We start from the raw sequence: 19,113 nt of genomic DNA, 5'->3' as shown, positions 1-19,113 counted from the left end.
AATAAATCAAACATGTCAAATAAATAGACCAGATAGTAGAAATTTTTGGGAAACGAACTTTCTAAATTGGTCCATATTCTAATTGGTTCATAGTATAAATAATTTCCTAGCTTGAGATCAAATCATTAATTAGTGTTGTATTTTTCTAAAAAAAAATAAGTGCGTATCTGACATCTATCTCACCTGATTGAAGGTGACTATGAGGTTGACGACAAAACATGCATACCTAAACTGCGTATAGCTAAATCGTGTATTTGCTATCCAGAAACAATGTGTCAGAGCTATATGTAGAGTAGGTCCGCTCGAATCTTGTAGACCATTTTTTAGAAAGCTAAATCTTCTAACGGAAGCGTATGTATGAGGTATGCATGTTTGTTAAAAAAAACTTGGTCTTATTTACTAGGAAACGTGTATGTAATTTTTTTAACTAGATAATAATAATAATAACAATAATAATAACGCACACACTCAACATAGCCCCGCACTAGGGAAACCCTGTGTCGCGGATGCCATGGACACACACATAGACAACCACAAATTACACCCAAACTCACGAGAGAAATAAATGTAAGCCATACAAACATTTCTCCCGGCCCGGGAATCGAACCTGGGACCTCTGCGTGGCAGTCCGGCATGGTAACCGTTCGGCCACGGAGGCAGTTGAAACCACATAGCTGGCTAACTATAAATAAGACTACTTGCTTTTATAGGAATTGCTATAACTTGCCCATACAAATATATAATGTTTTGCCTGCAGTTATCGCAGATTTACCTATAAAAATATTTTAAAAAAGTTATTTGATTTGCTATGTGATCTGTGTTTATACGATATCAAAGATTTTTTAATAATAAAAAGAAATTGACATTTTGTTTGTATTTCACATTTTGTTTATATTTGTGATTTTCTTACTTCTTTGATATTGTTTAATATATGATTTTATTGCTGTTGCTATTTATTGGCATTTTTACTTAATTTTATATGACATTGCTTATTTGACAAATTGTACAATTTTAATTTATGTCATTATTTAACTTCAATTTATTTTCATATTTGCGTACCAGTATCTGGTGCAACACGTGTTTTTGACACCTTGTATAATATGTATAGTGTATAAATATTTCATTTCATAAATAACGCTTATTCACTCTCGAATTAAATAAGCCCAAGTTATAGGGTTCAAGCAATAAGTCTGCAGGCAGGGAATTCCACTCCATAGCCGTTCAACATTTGTATGCAGCAGAACGAGATTTGCGGACCGTACAAAATCCTGAGGAACTATAGGATGGCATCTATAGCCGAATTTAAGTAGCCTTCTATGCAAAGCATACACGAATTACCTTGGAAAAAAAACGGCACAAAAGAGAACACGCACGTTTCATGACAACTGGGTACGGGAATTTTACTCACATTACCATTACGCCCTTTCAGAATCTTGACTACAAAGGATAATTCCAAGCTTCTAAATCAAACCACGAACAAAAGAAAACCGTAAACTCGTAAACCATTAAAGGGCATGAACCGTAACCGGTAAACGGTCGTCATATAGTCGTGATGTACAACTTCCGGAGGATACGATCTTTATCCTAATGGATCCGTGTTCTTATTAGATACTGAAAAATATGAAATCAGAATATCTGCACAGCCAACGTTAAAAAATATCTGATAATCTTCCCTTGTATTCGCAGTAGAGCTTCCTGTGAAAGAGTTCGTCCCGAGAAGTACTGCCACTTTATCTATTTTTGCCGCCAATCAGTTATGAGCAGTAAGCGTTTCCGTTTTGAAGGGTGCTGGTGAAATCACAGACTTATGAAACTTGTCAACTTGCAGGCGCGATGGCAATATCCCTCAGATCTTTTGCGATTTAAAGCTGGTGGCACTGCAACTGCTATAAATAGGTGTGTCGCTTAGCACCTGTTTTTTTTTTTTTTTTTTTTTTTTCGCCATTTCTTTCACCATATATCCATTCACCGTTAAGTAAATATTTTAATCACACTTTCTTAAATTTCCATCTCTCATACCACCTAAGCATACTATTTCATTCTCCTGACAGCATGATTCGTACAAACGAAGTTTGTTTCTAGTTTAGACATTTATTAACCAAAGTCTTTGAAATTCAGTAGACATCATGTAGACAGAAACCCAAAAACTAATATCAAAGTTTATGGTATGTCAGTTTCCGATTAAACTTTATAGTTTAAAATTACACAAGCTCAAAAACTTCAAAATTGTCAAATAAAATATACAAAGATTTTTTTAAAGGCAACATAAAACTGTTTATACTTTTAAAAAACACCCAAGTTCCAAGAAAAAAAGAAAATTCTTCATATTAAAACGTTATACCGAAAGCGGAAGTAGCCTAATATCTGACTATGACTTGATTTTGTAAGTTACGTTATTTTGTGAACGGTAAGCGACCTTTACCTCTCGGTATACGGCAGAAGAGAACATCGTGATATAATCAGCGGGTTAAAAAAGATTCACAACCATAAGGAAACGTTTGAACTCTAACCCGTACTAGGCCTAAGTGTCAGGCTAAATCGTCTCTTGTACCACCTTGTGCAGGTGCTGACCGGGCACTAGAGGTGTGTAGCCGGTGGGATGAGCAGCGCCGCACTCTGACGGGGACTGTAGGGCAGGACCTCTCGCTGCCGAGTGTGGTTGCCGCCATGCTCGATAGCGAGGAGTCCTGGGAGGCGGTGGCCTCCTTTTGCGCAGAGGTTATGTCGCAAAAGGAGGCCGCGGAGCGGGTGCGCGAGGACGCGGCAGACGCGCACCCGCTCCGGCGCAGACGTACGGGGAGAAGGCGAAGGCAGTTCGCTGCTCGCCTGATCCCCTAGTGAGACCAGCGGGCTCTGGACAGGGACTCCGGAGTCTGCATTGCACGGCCTCACTCGTCTGGGGGGCGGGTCGGAGGACAACCGACTCGCCCCTCCGTTGGCGCGGGAGCCCTGGCGTAAGCTAGGGCGGCCGGGCGGCGTCGTGGTGAATGTTCACTGATCCCACGGCGCCGACTCAACCGGCGAGAGGGAAACCCGGGGGGGTTTTAGTGGGGTAGGCCCTCCAGCCTGGAGGGAGAGTCCCCACATAACCCCTGAGTCTCCCTGGGCTCAGGGGTATCCATAAAGATTTCCCACCCGACAAAAAAAAAAAAAAAAAAAAGGCTAAATCGTCTCTTAACATGTGAACAGTGCTCAGCGCGACGTTTAATGGATTGATACCGTAAAAAGAAATCTAATATGCCAAACAACCACCTCGATTACCTGGTTTCAAACTAGGGAATCCTATGTACTATGAGTACCAGAGCAACGGAATTCACACAAGGTCCTACCCGAACAAATATCCAGATAAAAAAAGTTCATTTTTCCAAATTCCTACCGGCAATCGAACCCAGGACCTCCACACCCAATGCCCACAGTCCCATATCTTTCTACATAATTTTTCTTTATAGTGACCTCCCTATCAACCTCTTGGTTATGCGGGAAGGGCACTATGAGCAGTGCGTGCAAACCCGCACAGAGACACTCTAAGTCAGGTCCTAACCCCGGATCAGCCAGTTTGCACGGACTTCATCCAGTAAGCCTTAGGTGAGCCGTCCCTGGTGCACGCACAGCACCCTCCCTATTTTCCAGATAGCTAGCGGAGTGTGAAGGCACGCTCACTTCCCGATTGTTGCCACCGCTGAGCCGCCGACTATAAGTCGACTATTGCATCTCCTCATTGGTGGCAGAGCTAAGCACGCTCACTTCCCGACGCTGAATGAACGGCGTCTCTTCAGTTCTTAAATCCCTACGCGGCCGGAGAGACTGGAAGATGTCTAGCTCATCCTATACCCACATCCAATGCCCACAGAACAAATCATCGGGCTACCCAGGTCGTCAATGTATACTTAATAGTTGGCCCAAATAGCCTATATAGTCCTTATATAGCCTTCTCTTACAATGAGAGTAGTTGGGCTGTAGTTTCCACGCGAGCCTCATGTGGATTGGGAACTTCACACACATCATTCTGCTGCTTTCCAGATGTGTGCAGGTTTCCTCACGATGTTTTCCTTTACAAAAAGCTCATGGTGAATTTCAAATTCAATTTCATATATAAAATAACAAAAAACTGCTCTGCTTGTGAGCTCCGAAGAAATAGTCTCAATTTTGAGGTTCTTGAGTCTGTTAATAGAGGTTACGATACTGATATTCCACCACCTACACACAACGAGACATCCAAACCCAAATTCAAAGCAATGTACCGGCAACACTTACTCTCACTTCTAAAATCTGTGTAATGTGTTTTTATTCTTTTACTTTTCTCTGTTCATATTATGTGTATACATTATATTATATACTAAAAATGCATTTAAACCTCTTTACAATCACAATTTACTCCTACAGCTGTAATTATATTCACACAGGCTCATGCACTTACATATCAATTAGGTTATTTTAGATGCACTATTTACACTATGTATATTATTATTCTCAATTTATAACTTTACACATAGTCGTCATATTTTTACTTCAAGTAACTCAATCCCTCTCGTTGGTCCAGATTGAAAACCAGCGCCTTAGGAAACTTTGGCATATGCTGAGCGCCCTTTCACTGGTATGACAATCATGTTATGTTTTTTCTTTTATCTTAATCTGTATTTGTGTTATATCAGTGAATAAAGTGTTTATCTATCTATCTACATCTTAACAAGTAACAAAACCTTGAATTTGATTAAGATTTAATAACGAGCTTGAGATGTTTATTAATAAGCGGAAAAAGTTATTTATGTCACTGAAGTCAATAATCTTAAGTAAGATCTTAATATCGAACTCGCACTGGAGATATATATATTAATAAGGCCTTAAATATATATGCAGCTGAAAACTCAATTACCTCTCATCTATCTGCAATCCATTTCCTTAATAATATTACCAAAAAAAAAACAGTAAATATCACTTCGTCTGTTTATAATCTTGTAATCATAAACTATTCCAGTACCTGTTTAGGAAATGGTCATCATAATATGATTACTATAAGAAATTGTCTCGTAGACTGGTTTTACAACAAAATTGATTTAAAAAAACATGGAAATAAATATCTTATGACAATATTAATAAAAATGAATGTTGTATTCTTGCGCGTTAGAACATGAAATTCTGAATCTATTGTACTACTATTCAATCTATTGTGTTACTATGTAACTATTTTTTTACCATCGTAGTTGTATGTGACGTCCATTCGAGCTAAAGAGGACGATTGATCACTACGCAAGCCTCAAAAGTTTTTTTAATGTTCTTTTGTCGCATCTCGGTAGATCATCATGGTAGGTCATACCATTGGTTACCATGGCTTCTTATCTACTCTATAATATTATGTATATATGTATATACACATATGTATATTTTTTGAATTTAGAACCAACAACGCAGAGGGAAGACGGTAGTATGAGGAACCAAAGAATCAGGAGCTGGAAGACTTCGGGCCTGAGCCTAATATTATCAGAGAAATCAAGTCCGCAAGACTACGTAGGCTCGGATACCTGGAATGAATGCCAGCTTATAGGGCGGTGAAAACGTTCTAGAAGTTGATGACCGTTTGGTCCGCCCAAATACCGATGGAAGTGGAGCAAGGCCTCTGCGGCCTGCACGCAGAGAACTGGGAGTAGATCGCATAAAACACAGCGCGCTGGCACCAACTCGTATTCATATATTTGTGGTGAGAGTACCAACTCAACATAAGTTGTAGGATGTTATGTAACGACGTTTCCGAGGATGATTACCGGACACACGCGTTGCGTCACACATACATATTATTATGTATGTTAGTCTATAAGGTATGTATGTATTTAGGGATCAATGTAAACTGAATATAAATAAATGTTATCTATTTAACCGTATTATTTGACTAAACCTAAAACCACGAAATGCCTAACCGGCTCACCGCGCCGCCAAGGATACCCATGCTTAATCACTGACAGAAAAACTTTGTTGCCAGTAAATATCTTGTATCTTTTACGTACTTTAGAACACCCTCGACCGTTTTGTAGATATTAGGCAAGATACATTTTTCAACGTCAAATAAGTTGCGTGTACGAAACGTTACGTGATACGAATGATAATGTTCTATTCCAAATAATGACGTAAGCAGGTGTTCGATGAATATCAAATATATTATTCGTCGTATTGTTACATACATGCTTTCACAGATAAGATGAGATGAAGAGTATTCGTAGAAATACTTGGAAATAATTCCTTATCGAGTTACAGGAAATGAGACTATTTTTACGGAACTAAATCGTGTATATTTGTTTATTCAAACAAACCAACGTGTCGGGCACCAGTACAAAATACACATTATAGTAACAATAGTACAGGTACTTGTGTAAGAGTTCATTTACGAAATCCTGCCATAATGGAACGCAGTAATGTGAGCATTACTGCGCTCTTGTTTTGAAGGATAAGGTTCAATTTATACTCCGGCGGAATGGAGTGGAAGCGAATTTTTGTAACATAGCATAATGAACTTAGTGATCAACTTTGTAACGTACAAAGTAGAAACAAGCCAAAAACTTCCGCGGAATGCGCGAGTATGCACGACAATTACGCGGATTTTGGCTCGTATCTAGTTTGTACTTTACACAATTGACTATATAAAGTTCATGCTATGTTACAAAAATTTTAGTACAAGTAGAGCACCTTGTGAAAGGGTTCGTCCAGGGAAGTACTACCACCTTACCTATTTCTGCCGCCAAGCGGTAATGTCAGCATTACTGTGTTCCGGTTTTGAAGGGTGCTGGTGATATTACAGGCACATGGGACTTGTCAACTTAAGTCTCAGGGTGACAGGCGCAGTGGCAGTGCCCCTCAGATCTTTGCAATTTAAAGCTCTAAGTGGCACTGTAACTGTTATGGACAGGCTTACCATCAGGCGCACGACTTGTTCGTTCCGTCACTTGATGTTATAAAAAAAAAATTCTTTTCCACTTCGTTTCACTACAACGTAAATTGACCCTGAGACAATTCATGAAACTATAGATACGTGGGACTTGTCAACTTTATGTCCCAAGGTGACGGTTGTAGTGGTAGTTCATCTCAGATTTTTATTATTTAAAGCTCTGCAAGTGTTATGAACAGGCGTGTCGCTTACCACCAGGCCTTGTTCGTCCCGGCACTTGATATCATAAAAAACATAGCAATATTATTTTTCAAAATAACATTAATAGCTGCGCAGTAGAGTTCCTTGTGACAGAGTTTGTCCAGGGAAGTATTGCCACTTTAGTATTTCTACCGCCAAGCTGTAATGTGAGCATTACTGCGTTCCGGTTTTCAAAGGTGAATTATTTTTTATAATTGGATTTGATGTTGCATTAAAAAGACGAAAATACAAAAAAAAAATCCCTCTCCCCAAACCCCTTCCCCCCCCCCCCCCCCCCCACACACACGATCATGGCATCCCGTCATGAACCCTTACCAAAGCGTTAGCGTTTTTTTTTGTATGACTTCGACCTATAAAGAGCGAAGGCGACCTATAAAGCAACAAAATCAACTATATTATTGAAACTTGAAGTTTATCACATGTTTCACATGAAATATAACAAAATAGGAACTTATTATTAATTAACGCAAAATACTTCTTAATACTTCGAGATCTTTTCCGTCGATTCGTCGTCAAAATACTCAAGAAAATAATGAAATGGTGGTCGACAAGTTCCAGTCGTAGAGCGAGATGGGTACCTACCACAATTGATCCCCATCACCATATGACATTTGCCTCCACTTCCTTGATCTCTGTGATGACGGTGCGTCAGTCGAACGACTTCGCCTTTCTGATCGTGACCGTTCTCGAACAGAAGTATGGCTTCGAATAGATGATGATCGACCACGACTTTGGTGAGTATCATAGTTACTTGAACGGGCACTGTTAGAAGATCGACCAAGACTGGATGATAGACGTGGCTGTGGAGAATTCGGAACCCTCTGAAAAACGACTGTTCTGGGCTGGTTCCTCTGCCAGTGATACGCCTTTGCGGGCGTCTCTGGTGGACTCGGACATGGGCATGGACTCGCCGGGGTTTGTGGTTAGCTGCAGAGACAGACTTGTTTGTTTGCCCCGGTTGGGTGTGGCCGGGGCATCTGTCTGAAACCTGAAGTGAGGAGACGCGCGGGTCACGTGAATTGCCCTTTAAGTTGGAAGCTATGTCCGGACATTGTCACAGGACTAGCATCTCCTCCACTAGTAAGCCCGGAGAGCTAGTAAAGAATAAGCTAGATATCCTCCAGTCCCTCCAGCAGCTTAGGTTATTGGGAACTGGAGAGACGTCGTTTTCGGTGTAGGAAAGTGAGCATGCATTACAGCTCCACCACCATACAGGAGATTTGGTAGTGGACTCAGAGGGTCACTATAATCAAAATTATCGTAGGAAGATATGGGGTTGGTCAGGGCTGGTGAGAATTTCCGCTAAAAACATAAAAAAATAAGTAAAAAAAAAATAATCTAGTCGTTTCCATCCTGACAAGCACGATCGTGTTTTATGACTTTATGACTGAATAAAAACCAAAATTTCTAACAATTCACTGCTTAATTATTTTTTATGTAAAATATAACATGTACTTGATAAGAAAATACGCCATAAAGTCAGAAAACACGAAATGATGAAATTTAAAAAAATCTTAACGTGTTCCGAGGCTGGTGAACCTTCTTCACTGGTTTTAACCCGATTAAATCCGGGGTTTTAACCCGTTAATAAAGCGTCCGGTTAAAACTTTAAAACCGGGGCGCTCGCCCATCTCTAGTGGTGATGACACAATTAAACAGGAATTGTTATTATACGTGATACTTTCTACTTCGGTCCTTTCTTGTTTTAGGCAGCATAGAGTAAAATTTGCATGCTTTTGACTCTGTACAAATGGGTTCAGAACGTCGTTACCGTACTTAAATAAGTAATTAAAAGTTTACCTTGACTGTTAAGTGGTAAGTAATATTTAACTGAGTTAAAAAGTTTCCCAATAATATTTGAATTTGCCTATTTTCGCAAAGCTCGATTACTCCGAAGCTTAAGGACTTTCAAATCACCAGTGTGACAGGGCACTTAGAAAATACTAAAAACTCCTTAAATACACGTTTGTTACAGATCTTAGTTCTTTTGATTTGACGGATTTTTTGCCGTAGCGCCATCTGTGAGAAATCTATGAAAATGTTTTCTTCACTCCTTCACTCCTCACCACCTTCAATTATTTTTGTGAAATTACGCCATGAATCAATAATTAAAAATCGTGATAGTAGAACATCGTATTTAATGACATCAATTTTACAATTGATTAAGCGACATCTTTTAGTAGCTATAAAGGTACCTGGTTGATGAAAACTCATAGATTTCTCACAGATGGCGTTACGCTAAAAACTCCTTAAATAGATATGTTTATTTATATATAATATCAGAACCTAACTTGACATCAAACGTGACGACTGATGCGCGGGATGGGGCACTCTACTCAGGGGAAATCAATTTATACTTTTTTTGTCGAAAAACATTCTTGCCATTTACGTGCCTAAATGTAGACAGTTCTTTGAAATCGACCAAAGAAAATTGTTGACGAAATTGTTTGTTGCGAAACTTTTTGAGTAATTCTTGCTTACGAATAGAGCCTTATATTCCGTGGGCATCGTGTAAGTCATTTGTTCGTATTAGTTCCATTGCCTAGTTCCGTGATGGAAGTACCTCTGTTTTTATTAATATATATTTTGTTATGAAACCAAGTGACAGGCCGAATAAGTCGTGTGCCTGGTGTTTAGTGACATGCCTGTCCATAGCAGTGCAGTCCCACTTAGAGTGTTAAATCGCAAAGATCTTAGGGGCACTGTTAATACGCCTGTCACCCTGGAACATAAGTTAACAAGACCCATGAATCTAGTAATACTCAAACATTGCTGCTTGGCAACAGAAATACGTAACGTGGCCGTAGTTTTTCCTGACTCCTTTCATAAGAAACTATACTGCTATCATGTAAATTTTCGCGAATTAAAATAGAGTAACGGAAAAAATTGCTTTAATTCCGTCATGGTCAGGTCCAAATAGATATTTCTGTGTAATTTTGCACACGGTAACAATAGCAGACTTACTGGTATGTCAGTAGCAAGTATGTTTTGGCATTAATACGAACGAGCTGTGGAAATATCCTTATTTTTCTTACTAAAGGATAAAATCGTCCTACTGCTTTGTGCTTTTTCGTTATTGTGGCTCGCGTGTTGAACAAGCAAATTACATTTACTGCTGACAGAATTGACATTGGAGCGTTAGATCAAAGTGGATTGGAATATTGCTCTTTGCTTCCGTAGTGCCACTTACCATGATTAAATGGCCAGAACACATATATACCAAAACCAAAACCTGAGATGATTAATTAATTCATCTTTTTGGTAGATGCACGCGGTATTTGCTCAGGGCTTGTTCCAGCAATCACTTTCTTGATTATTGTGATATGAAGCCTAATAAAGTAAAAAAAAAACTTACCATCCCAACATAGGTGGACAAGTAATAGCCATAGCAGAAATCCAAACGAAGAATATCATCGTGAAAGCCAGTTTCTTGGACCTTCGTCTCCTCGAGTACGTCAATGGCCTGGTAACGGCCAGGTACCGGTCCACACTGATAGCACAGAGAGACAGGATAGACGCTGTGCAAAGAAGAATGTCCAGACTGATCCAAATGTCGCAGAGGATCCAACCTAACTCCCATTTGCCTGTTGACAAAGGAAAATAAAGCTATAGTAAATTCGTGAAATAAACAATATTGAAGCTATGGGTGTAACAACGGTGTAGCATGTAAAAGTGAGAGTCGAGAAAATTGAAAAAAAAGTTTTAATGTCTTATATTCTTTTAATATTTATAATACGACTCTTATATACTTTATTATTTATTTGTCCTATGATTTAGCTAAAGGTGTTATTATCACTTTAAAACAATTAGAAACATTTGAAAATATTTTGTTTTCCTTGTGTTATCCGTCCTTGTTGCACCAAACCGGTAAATTAACGGGGCGTTCGTTTTATTATTGGTTTTTATGGAAAGAAATTACGAAAAATAGTCTTATTTAAAAGTTACATTGATAAAAAATTAAACGTATTTTTAATCATTCATTACATTCGCTGGATTGAAATGAATCGACAGAATCATCTTCAGCATGTCTCATTTTTTGCATTAAAATAAGTTTTTACAATCTGCTGGTGGTAACGTGTCCGAAATTTAAACGCACATTTATAATCTATGCCACAAGGACGAAACGCCACCTTCTAAATGACTTAAAATTAGTCCATATAGAAGAAGAGCGAAATGAGACACAAGTCACAAGATATTTTGATGCAATAACATCAAAACGGGGCTTTCTGTGACGAACGCCAATTGTTGTTGTTCCCAATGCCACAATGAATACCAATTCTCAAGTCTGAAACTGGTAATTTCTATGTACATAGTATGAGAACCTGAGTTATACTCCTATTTACGCACGCGTGACTTTATGTTCCATACGCCCCAATATGTATTCCAGTCGTGAGTATTACTAAATGTTTCGTGTTTATCGAAGGTGATGAACCTTTACGAATTTCAAAGACTATGAAAGTAAGGGCGTTCCTCGCCTACCGTGCTACATTCCGTGAGAATAATGGAACTCCGAGCGTTTTCCTCGCAACAAGTACTCGTAAGTTAACAACTAACTTTATATGTAACCATTTCACTATAAAAAAATAACTACTGGGCGGGTACTGGACGGGGCAAGTATATATACTTTTTTATGTTTTCCATTTCTCATTGTTTACAGCTTTTTTGTCTACAGTTGGTTCGTTTCTATTTTAGCTAGTTTTCCTCAAATTTTAATTTATATAGCTTTACTTCGAGTCTGATTTTCCCACAGTTCCTCAACAACTGTGACATTTTTTAAAGTCAAAAATCTTGGGGTTGACTAAAACCTTTAAAAAAGGAAATAAAAATCCTTTTTTAAAAAACTTTTAAAAAAGGAATTTATCAAACCTTAATCAATTATATAGGGTTCATATTGATCTACCTACCATCTCTTCGGTTGCCATCTATCGGATAATTTTAGAAATAAAAATTCCTCTCTTTATAAAGTACATATCTTTATAAAGTACTGCTCCAAGTGACGTTTGATAGTCTCTTCGTTATCAAAGTCGAGACAATTAAAAAAATTGTTAAGACCGAAACAAGTAAAAACTTAAAGTACTTTTATGTGTTAATTACCAAGTTACCGAAAATTTTTGCGCAAAGGTTTTCGATAGCTTAGTAAATAACACAGTGATATTTATATTTTTAATAAGATCATTTTTATAGGAAATGAAACAATTTTTTCGGATTTAAATATGTATAAAAAACATATTAAAAAAAATAGTTTCATTTCCTATGTGTAACAATGGCGAAAACCTAAGAACTCGATAACATCATTTTTAATTTACTTTTTTGAGCTTTTGTTACTGCCCGTTTATATTACCACTTGTTTATTAAATAAATAAATATTAGACATCTTCAACTCAACATCAACAACGGTGCTCTGATTCCAAATTAAGTAACTAAAGCACTTGTGTTATCGCAAACGGCAGCAACAACGGTGCCACAAACACTCAGATCCGAGACAATATAGAAAAGTTAGTTTTTCTAAATTGACCCGACGGTGATCGAACCTGGGACCTCGGAGATGGGCGACATTATAAGAACCGTTGTGCAAACCACTTGACCACGGAAATCGTCAAAAAGATACTTTACTATTGCCTCACGTAATTTGAATAATGCAGTGTGTATTCTGAAAGACTGCCTGTCAGTTACATGGTCGTCAAATTTTATACTCTCGTCGACCAAAATGTTTCAAAGTTTAATGTTTAATAATAAACTGCGTCTACGTTTAATTGACATAAATACAGTTCCTTAATAATGCCTACGCTGCGAAAAAACTTTCTTGAATGGCAAAGAAGGCTAATTTAAATAAAGCCGCACGCAAACGATTGTAATTATACCAGCTATACCGTTTGTAAGTGTCACAAACTCGGGACAATGAGATATATTTGGACCTTTATAATTCCACCTTATGGAATTTAACGAAGAAAAATGCGTACCGATTATGTGCGTTCGGTTTTGGATATTTTTAGAAATTATCTTGTTTCTAGCATATATTTAGAAATTATATTGTAGTAATGTGACGAAGACATTGAAAGAAAGGTAAAACTCAAAATTCAGTGAACGGGGCCATAAAAATGATGATGCACAGCCAATCAGCATCTGAGAAAGCGCAAATAGCGGTACATAATACTGTATTGGTTAAAACCACGGAAGAATAAACAATGGAAATGTCTTAAACCTCGACTACACTCAGAACCACTCCAAAAGTTACACAATCATAATTATGGTAAACACTATGAAATCTTTATAATGTTGGGTGGTTTCTAATTTGAAAAGATGTAACAAATTCTGGACTGTTAATATAATTTTAACTTTACCCTGTTGCCAATTCTTAAAAGTTTATTACCTACAATGGCAAATTACGTTTTGATTTTATATCTCGATTTAAATCTCAGTATGCTGCCATCTAACGGTCAATAGTTGAACGACGACGAATTCGAGACGTTCACTTAGTTCTCCAAAAAAGAAGCAGCCATATCGCAACGGCGTAAAGTTACTTACGTTTCTTGTTACAAAAAATTTTTAAGATAAACAGAAAATTGAAAATTTACTACAATTAAATGAAATAAGACTTAATGATAGTATGAAACACCATCTTAGATGATGACTATCATTTTTGCACTATCAAGTAGCAAAATAATGCATTTTTCTACGATTGTCGAAGTTTTGCGCGAGATAATTGACACGACCATAACGTACAAAGCGAAAATTTTGAACTGAGTTTAAGTATATGGAACTCCACGTAGTTGATACATGTGCTACGCGCACTAAGCACCTCTACCGTATTTATTGTTCTGTGATTCCAACGCTAATGCATGGCAGTGAGTGTTGGGTATGGCAGACAGAAGAAGCAAGTGAGTAGTTGCAGTAGCAATGAGATCTCTGCAAAAAATATGTAATGTGCGGTTATGTGATAGAGTGAAGAACATTTTATAAGAATTTGAAAGAGAATATAGTGACAAAAACAGAAAATGGTAATTTGAGTTAGTTTAAGCACATGAAGCGGATGAATTAATGTAAATTGACAAAAGAAAACCATAGACCGATAAAACTAGATACGTAGGTTCAAATATACAGGCAAAGTACAATAAAAGCTTAACCAGATTTTATAGCAGAGTTTGCATTAATATTGGACATAACTGGTTGATGACTGTACCACCTCAGTCAACCGTGACCATGGGACCTGTAAAAGGCCCGAAACGTTGGTTTGTTTCGGGACCTGTAAAGGGCCCGAAGCCTTTGTTTGTTTAAAAAAACAAATATACGCGATTGAAATCCGTAAAAATAGTTTCATTTACTATGTGTAACAATCGCGAAAACCTAAGAACTCGATAAGCTTCAGGGCATCATCCACTATTTTGATTCAATTTTCTACTCTAGTTTTTCTACCATTTTATCTTTATTATTTCCATTACTTAACGCGCAACCATTAGCGCTCGGCGTACCAAAACGAGGACACTTATTTAAGTAGATACCCATATTTTTTTTAATATTACTATTAATACTCGTTACAAAGGGGAAGTTTTATATTAATAATTAAATAAGTAGGTGTAAGTGTTCTACACTGTATTCTTTCTCTTTGTCTCGCTATATGCATTGTGTAGTTAAAAGGTGTTCCAACCATACTACCGAATTCCTTAGTATGCATATATGACATCCCACCTCTTTATCATCTTTTTCTCTGGTTCCTGGCCACCTACTTTGAAATTTTGAATCGTTCTTAAATTCCTTTTCTTCTCCGTCACTCACTTTACTTCTTTTCATCGGCACTCTCTACAAAACTCCCGAAGCGAGCGGACGTGCTATCTCTCATCATACAAATATAATAGTTGCTTATACACGTTTAACGATGTAACGTGTTTACAAACATACAGCACACACATTTTTGTGGAAAATTCCATAATGTCGAAGCTACCATAAACAGTACCTAATACGTCGATAATTGACAAACCTCCACAAGGGCACCATCAGGACTCTCCAGGCTGCACTACAACCTACAGGACATGCTTCAGTGGTGCCAGCAGCGCGCGACAGATATATCTAGTATATAGGTGCTAAGTCTAGATCTTTCAGAAATAAATGTCTAATTAAATAATAATTCTCTTCCTGGGGTGCCATCTCCTACTCGGTCGGCATTATAGATAGCTACTTAGGTCAGTGAAGTTGCGATTTGAAAAAGTTCTGTGGTACTCATGTGAACCACTCTGCAAGATTTTGAAGCCATGTGAAGAGACCAGGGAAAGAATGATCAAAGTCACTTAAACCACGTTTTGAAGTAAAGAAAAGTTAACAATTATTTATAAATGTTTTTTAGTTAAAATGGATAGCATATCGTTACATATTGCCCGTTTCAATCACAAACAAAACAAAAAACTTTTTTCTATCCTCTTAGCACAAAACTGATAACTTTTGACACCTCTTACTTATTTCAATAATATCTCTGAGCAAAGGTAGAAACACAAACAGCCTACAACATAATCTCAGCACAGATTGTTAAAAAAAACCGACCTCGAAAGTTCGTGGAAATACATCTATTTGCCAAGTTTTATTGAAATTGGTTATCGGAAAGTGGGCGAAACCGGATTCATCTTCTAGTTCGCAACACTTAATAGAAGTGGAATATTTTCTTCAAATTTAAATGGGACCACTACCGAGTTACCCCTTTTTGAACAAAAAATGGATCATCAAAATCAGTTCACAAATGCCTGAGTTATGCGTAACATACATATAAAAAAACAGTCGAATTGAGAACCTCCTCCTTTTTTTAAGTCGGTTAAAAATAAAAAGGTACAACTAATCCCACACGGCCATTCCTGCTATTCATCTGTCCCAGGTGAATTATCTATTGAAGTAGTGGAGGCCCATGATTTCGTCATGTCAGCAGAGCTAGATGTACTGGCCTGGCCTTCACCTTGACCAACCTACCTCACATCATATCGATCATTTCCTTTCTTACAAACGACTTTTTAAGGACCGAGAAATTTAGGATATAGTTTGTAGCCTTGAACAAACTGGTTTCGTTTGACAGCCACCACTTCTCCAACTCTGTACGTATCGCTGTTTTTTATAATTTTTCCTACTTTCTTCTTGGATATTCTGTATACTTTCATTAGCGTTTCTTCTAAGCTCTTTCTTTGTTCATCAAAATTCTGCTCATTTTGTTCTTCAATTAATTCTAGAATAATTTCGTTTTCACGTCACTAGCTCGGAAAGGCTTTCTTTCTCATTAGAAATCTTCGCGCAAAAGCGTTTATTGCACGCTAGCGTGGAGGTTAACGTGAAGGTTTTTGAAATTCGAACTCGACGATGGACACAGTCCATCACCGTGCACCTAACTTTTTCTTTCGATGAAAAAAAAAATGGCACGCACAATTAAGCAATTTGCCGTACATTACTTATTTTTGTAACATAAATCCGTTGGTATTTTTTATTCTTATTATTGTTGACATTAAATTGACAATGATAACAAATTGTGTTTATTAAATTATTTTAATTCGTGGAAAAACTAAAAAATAAATTTCATTAATCATTTAATCACACAAAATAAAAGTACAAGCAAGAATAAAAATTGATGATGCGTAAATTCAGAACGCATCCGAAGATACACTTTTTCTTTTCATTAAAAAAGGCTTTACAGTTCAAAAAGTTTTTCTTTCATCTATCATTTCCCTCGCTATAGTGAGGTGAAAAGTTGTGTTTCGCTCGGCAGCAAAGTTGTTTTGCGTCTCGTGCCTACAAACCCTCGCTACGCTCAGGAATCTAATATTTGAACCTCGAGCGAAAGCTTCCTTCGCTTGCTCAGGTTTCAATACAAGCGCTCGCGGCAAAGAACAACTTTGCAGTATTGCATAACAAATAACCATTTTATCTCGCATTTTGACTCTTGTTAAAAGTTCGAATGGACTCGTTTTTACACTTTGTTGATATGTGTTATTGGTACACCGTTCGACAGCACTAACATGTTTGTACTACTTAGTGGGGTCATCTGCGCATCAGTTTACTCATAACATTATGATTATTTGGTAAAATTCTTTCTACCTGACCATTACTCCTTTGTCGTCCTGTGGTTATGTGGTCACTTCTCATGAAGTACTGGGATTTCCTCCTTTTCACCGTTTTCAGAACCTCCAAACTTTGTTTATCCTCTGCAATACGTTGTCATTTGTGATTCTATCCGTCCAAGATATTTTCAATATTCTTCGATAAACCTACATTTCGAAAGCTTCTAATTACAGAATTAGTGTCCATGCTTCTACTCCGTAAAAAGGAATTGAAAATATGTAGCACCGCACGCCATTAAAGGCAAGTTTTGCAATTTTAAATGAAAGACAGTATTCTCCGACAATGGTTCAGTAGGCCGCAGTCAGAGGCTCAGGTTCAAGAACCATAATACGTGCAAGTATTGTTATTAATATAAATAGTACCATCAATAAAAATAATAACAACTTATCAATAATTTAAAAGCCTGTACCTCTAAAATCGACGCCATTTTTATATTCGTAATAAGAAAATAATCATAAATAAGATTAAAATTTTTCCTTTTTGAAATATAGTATAACTGTATTTGTTGTTCTCAAACAGTTACGAATTAATAATAATAATAATAATGTCCCAGATAGCCCACCAATTATCTGGTCTCAAAGTAGAAAATTCACTGTACTACGATTACCAATTTAGAAGAGTTCATTTCCGAAATTGGTCCTGCCTGGAATCGAATCCAGGTCCTCATCATCCAACGCTCACGGTGCAAACTGTTAAACCACCAAGATCATCGCAATGAAGTAAATTGGTAAATTAAATAAGGGAATAGTCATAATTTAATTTAATTATAGTAGCTGAATTAAATAGCAGTAGCGCTCCTTGTTGTTCGTCCAGGGAAGTATTGCCGCCTTACCTATTTCCGCCGCCAAGCAGTAGAGTGAGCATTCCTGCGTTTCGATTTTGAAGGACCCTTACCCTTGAAGGGTATGGGTGCATCGGAACCCGGGGTCGGTTTAAATTTGCAACGGAACCCGAATGAGCCTTAATCCGAGTATCATGTGATCCCGGGACTGGTTGCTTTCAAAAATAATTAAATTTTAGTCGCATCCTGTCCCGGATTCAGTTGCACCTCAAGACATTACATTTGTATAGTCTGATACTTCTGTGCTCGTCCCACTTTTCGGTACTGGGGTAACATGCGTAATTTTCCACTGCTCCGGGTATACATTGGCGTACCGACAGATATTAAATATGTGTTGAAGGGGCTGGGCTAAAACTGATGCACAGTCCCTCACTATGTACGGTGGTATTCCGTCTGGCCCTACCGATTTTTTGGGTTTGAGACATCTAAGCGCATTTCGAACATCTTGTACAAGCTACATGAACGCGTTCGGCAGTCGCCTCACTACCAGCCGCTGCGGCTGTGGTCTCCGCTTCAAGTAAGGAAGTTTCGGCATTGTAAATCGAATGGAAATATTCCGGAAAAGCCTGAGCATTGTATGAGTTGTTTAGTACCAGGCCGTTTCTTGTGACTCAGGGCTTACCTCGACTCGAGCGTTTTTTTTTTTATGTAGGACCAAAAGAATTTAGGGTCTTTGTTAATTTCATTTTCAATCCGAGTTCTATAATTTTCGCATGCAATTTCTATCTTTTTCTTTACTAGTGCTCTGTGGTGTGAAAACAATTTGTAATCCTCAGAAACCTCGCTTGCCTTGTATAATTTATGATATTCGGCCTTCTGTTTTATACCCTGAATAATTTCAACAGTATATCACTCCGGGTAGGAGCGCGTTCTCTTTTTTATAGACCCACGCTGAGGTGTGCAGCTGCTGATCACCTTATATAAAGTTGAGTAGAAAAGTCCATTACATCGTTTACAGTATTGATTCCGTACAAAGAACGCCAATCAATTGTACTTAATGATGCGTATAACATTTGGAAATTGAATTTAAAAAAGTTCCATTTAATATTTA

The 19,113-nt window shown here is 37.7% G+C and overlaps 1 protein-coding gene across 1 annotated transcript in view; it reads right to left on the bottom strand.

Moving 5' to 3' along the window:
* LOC113232408 (octopamine receptor 1-like) overlaps positions 1 to 19,113 on the bottom strand; it is a 169,235-nt gene that overhangs the window by 21,573 nt on the left and 128,549 nt on the right. The window contains exon 3 of the mRNA XM_026467115.1: positions 10,491 to 10,719. Within this exon, the coding sequence (XP_026322900.1) occupies positions 10,491 to 10,719 (229 nt within the window). The remainder of the gene's footprint in view (positions 1 to 10,490; positions 10,720 to 19,113) is intronic.

The sequence above is a fragment of the Hyposmocoma kahamanoa genome, unplaced genomic scaffold (genome assembly GCF_003589595.1).
Source record: "Hyposmocoma kahamanoa isolate Upper Pololo Valley unplaced genomic scaffold, ASM358959v1 76, whole genome shotgun sequence".
NCBI lineage: Eukaryota > Metazoa > Arthropoda > Insecta > Lepidoptera > Cosmopterigidae > Hyposmocoma > Hyposmocoma kahamanoa.
The sequence above is the reverse complement of the archived record's forward strand: the minus strand, read 5'-3'. Positions and strand labels throughout refer to the sequence as shown.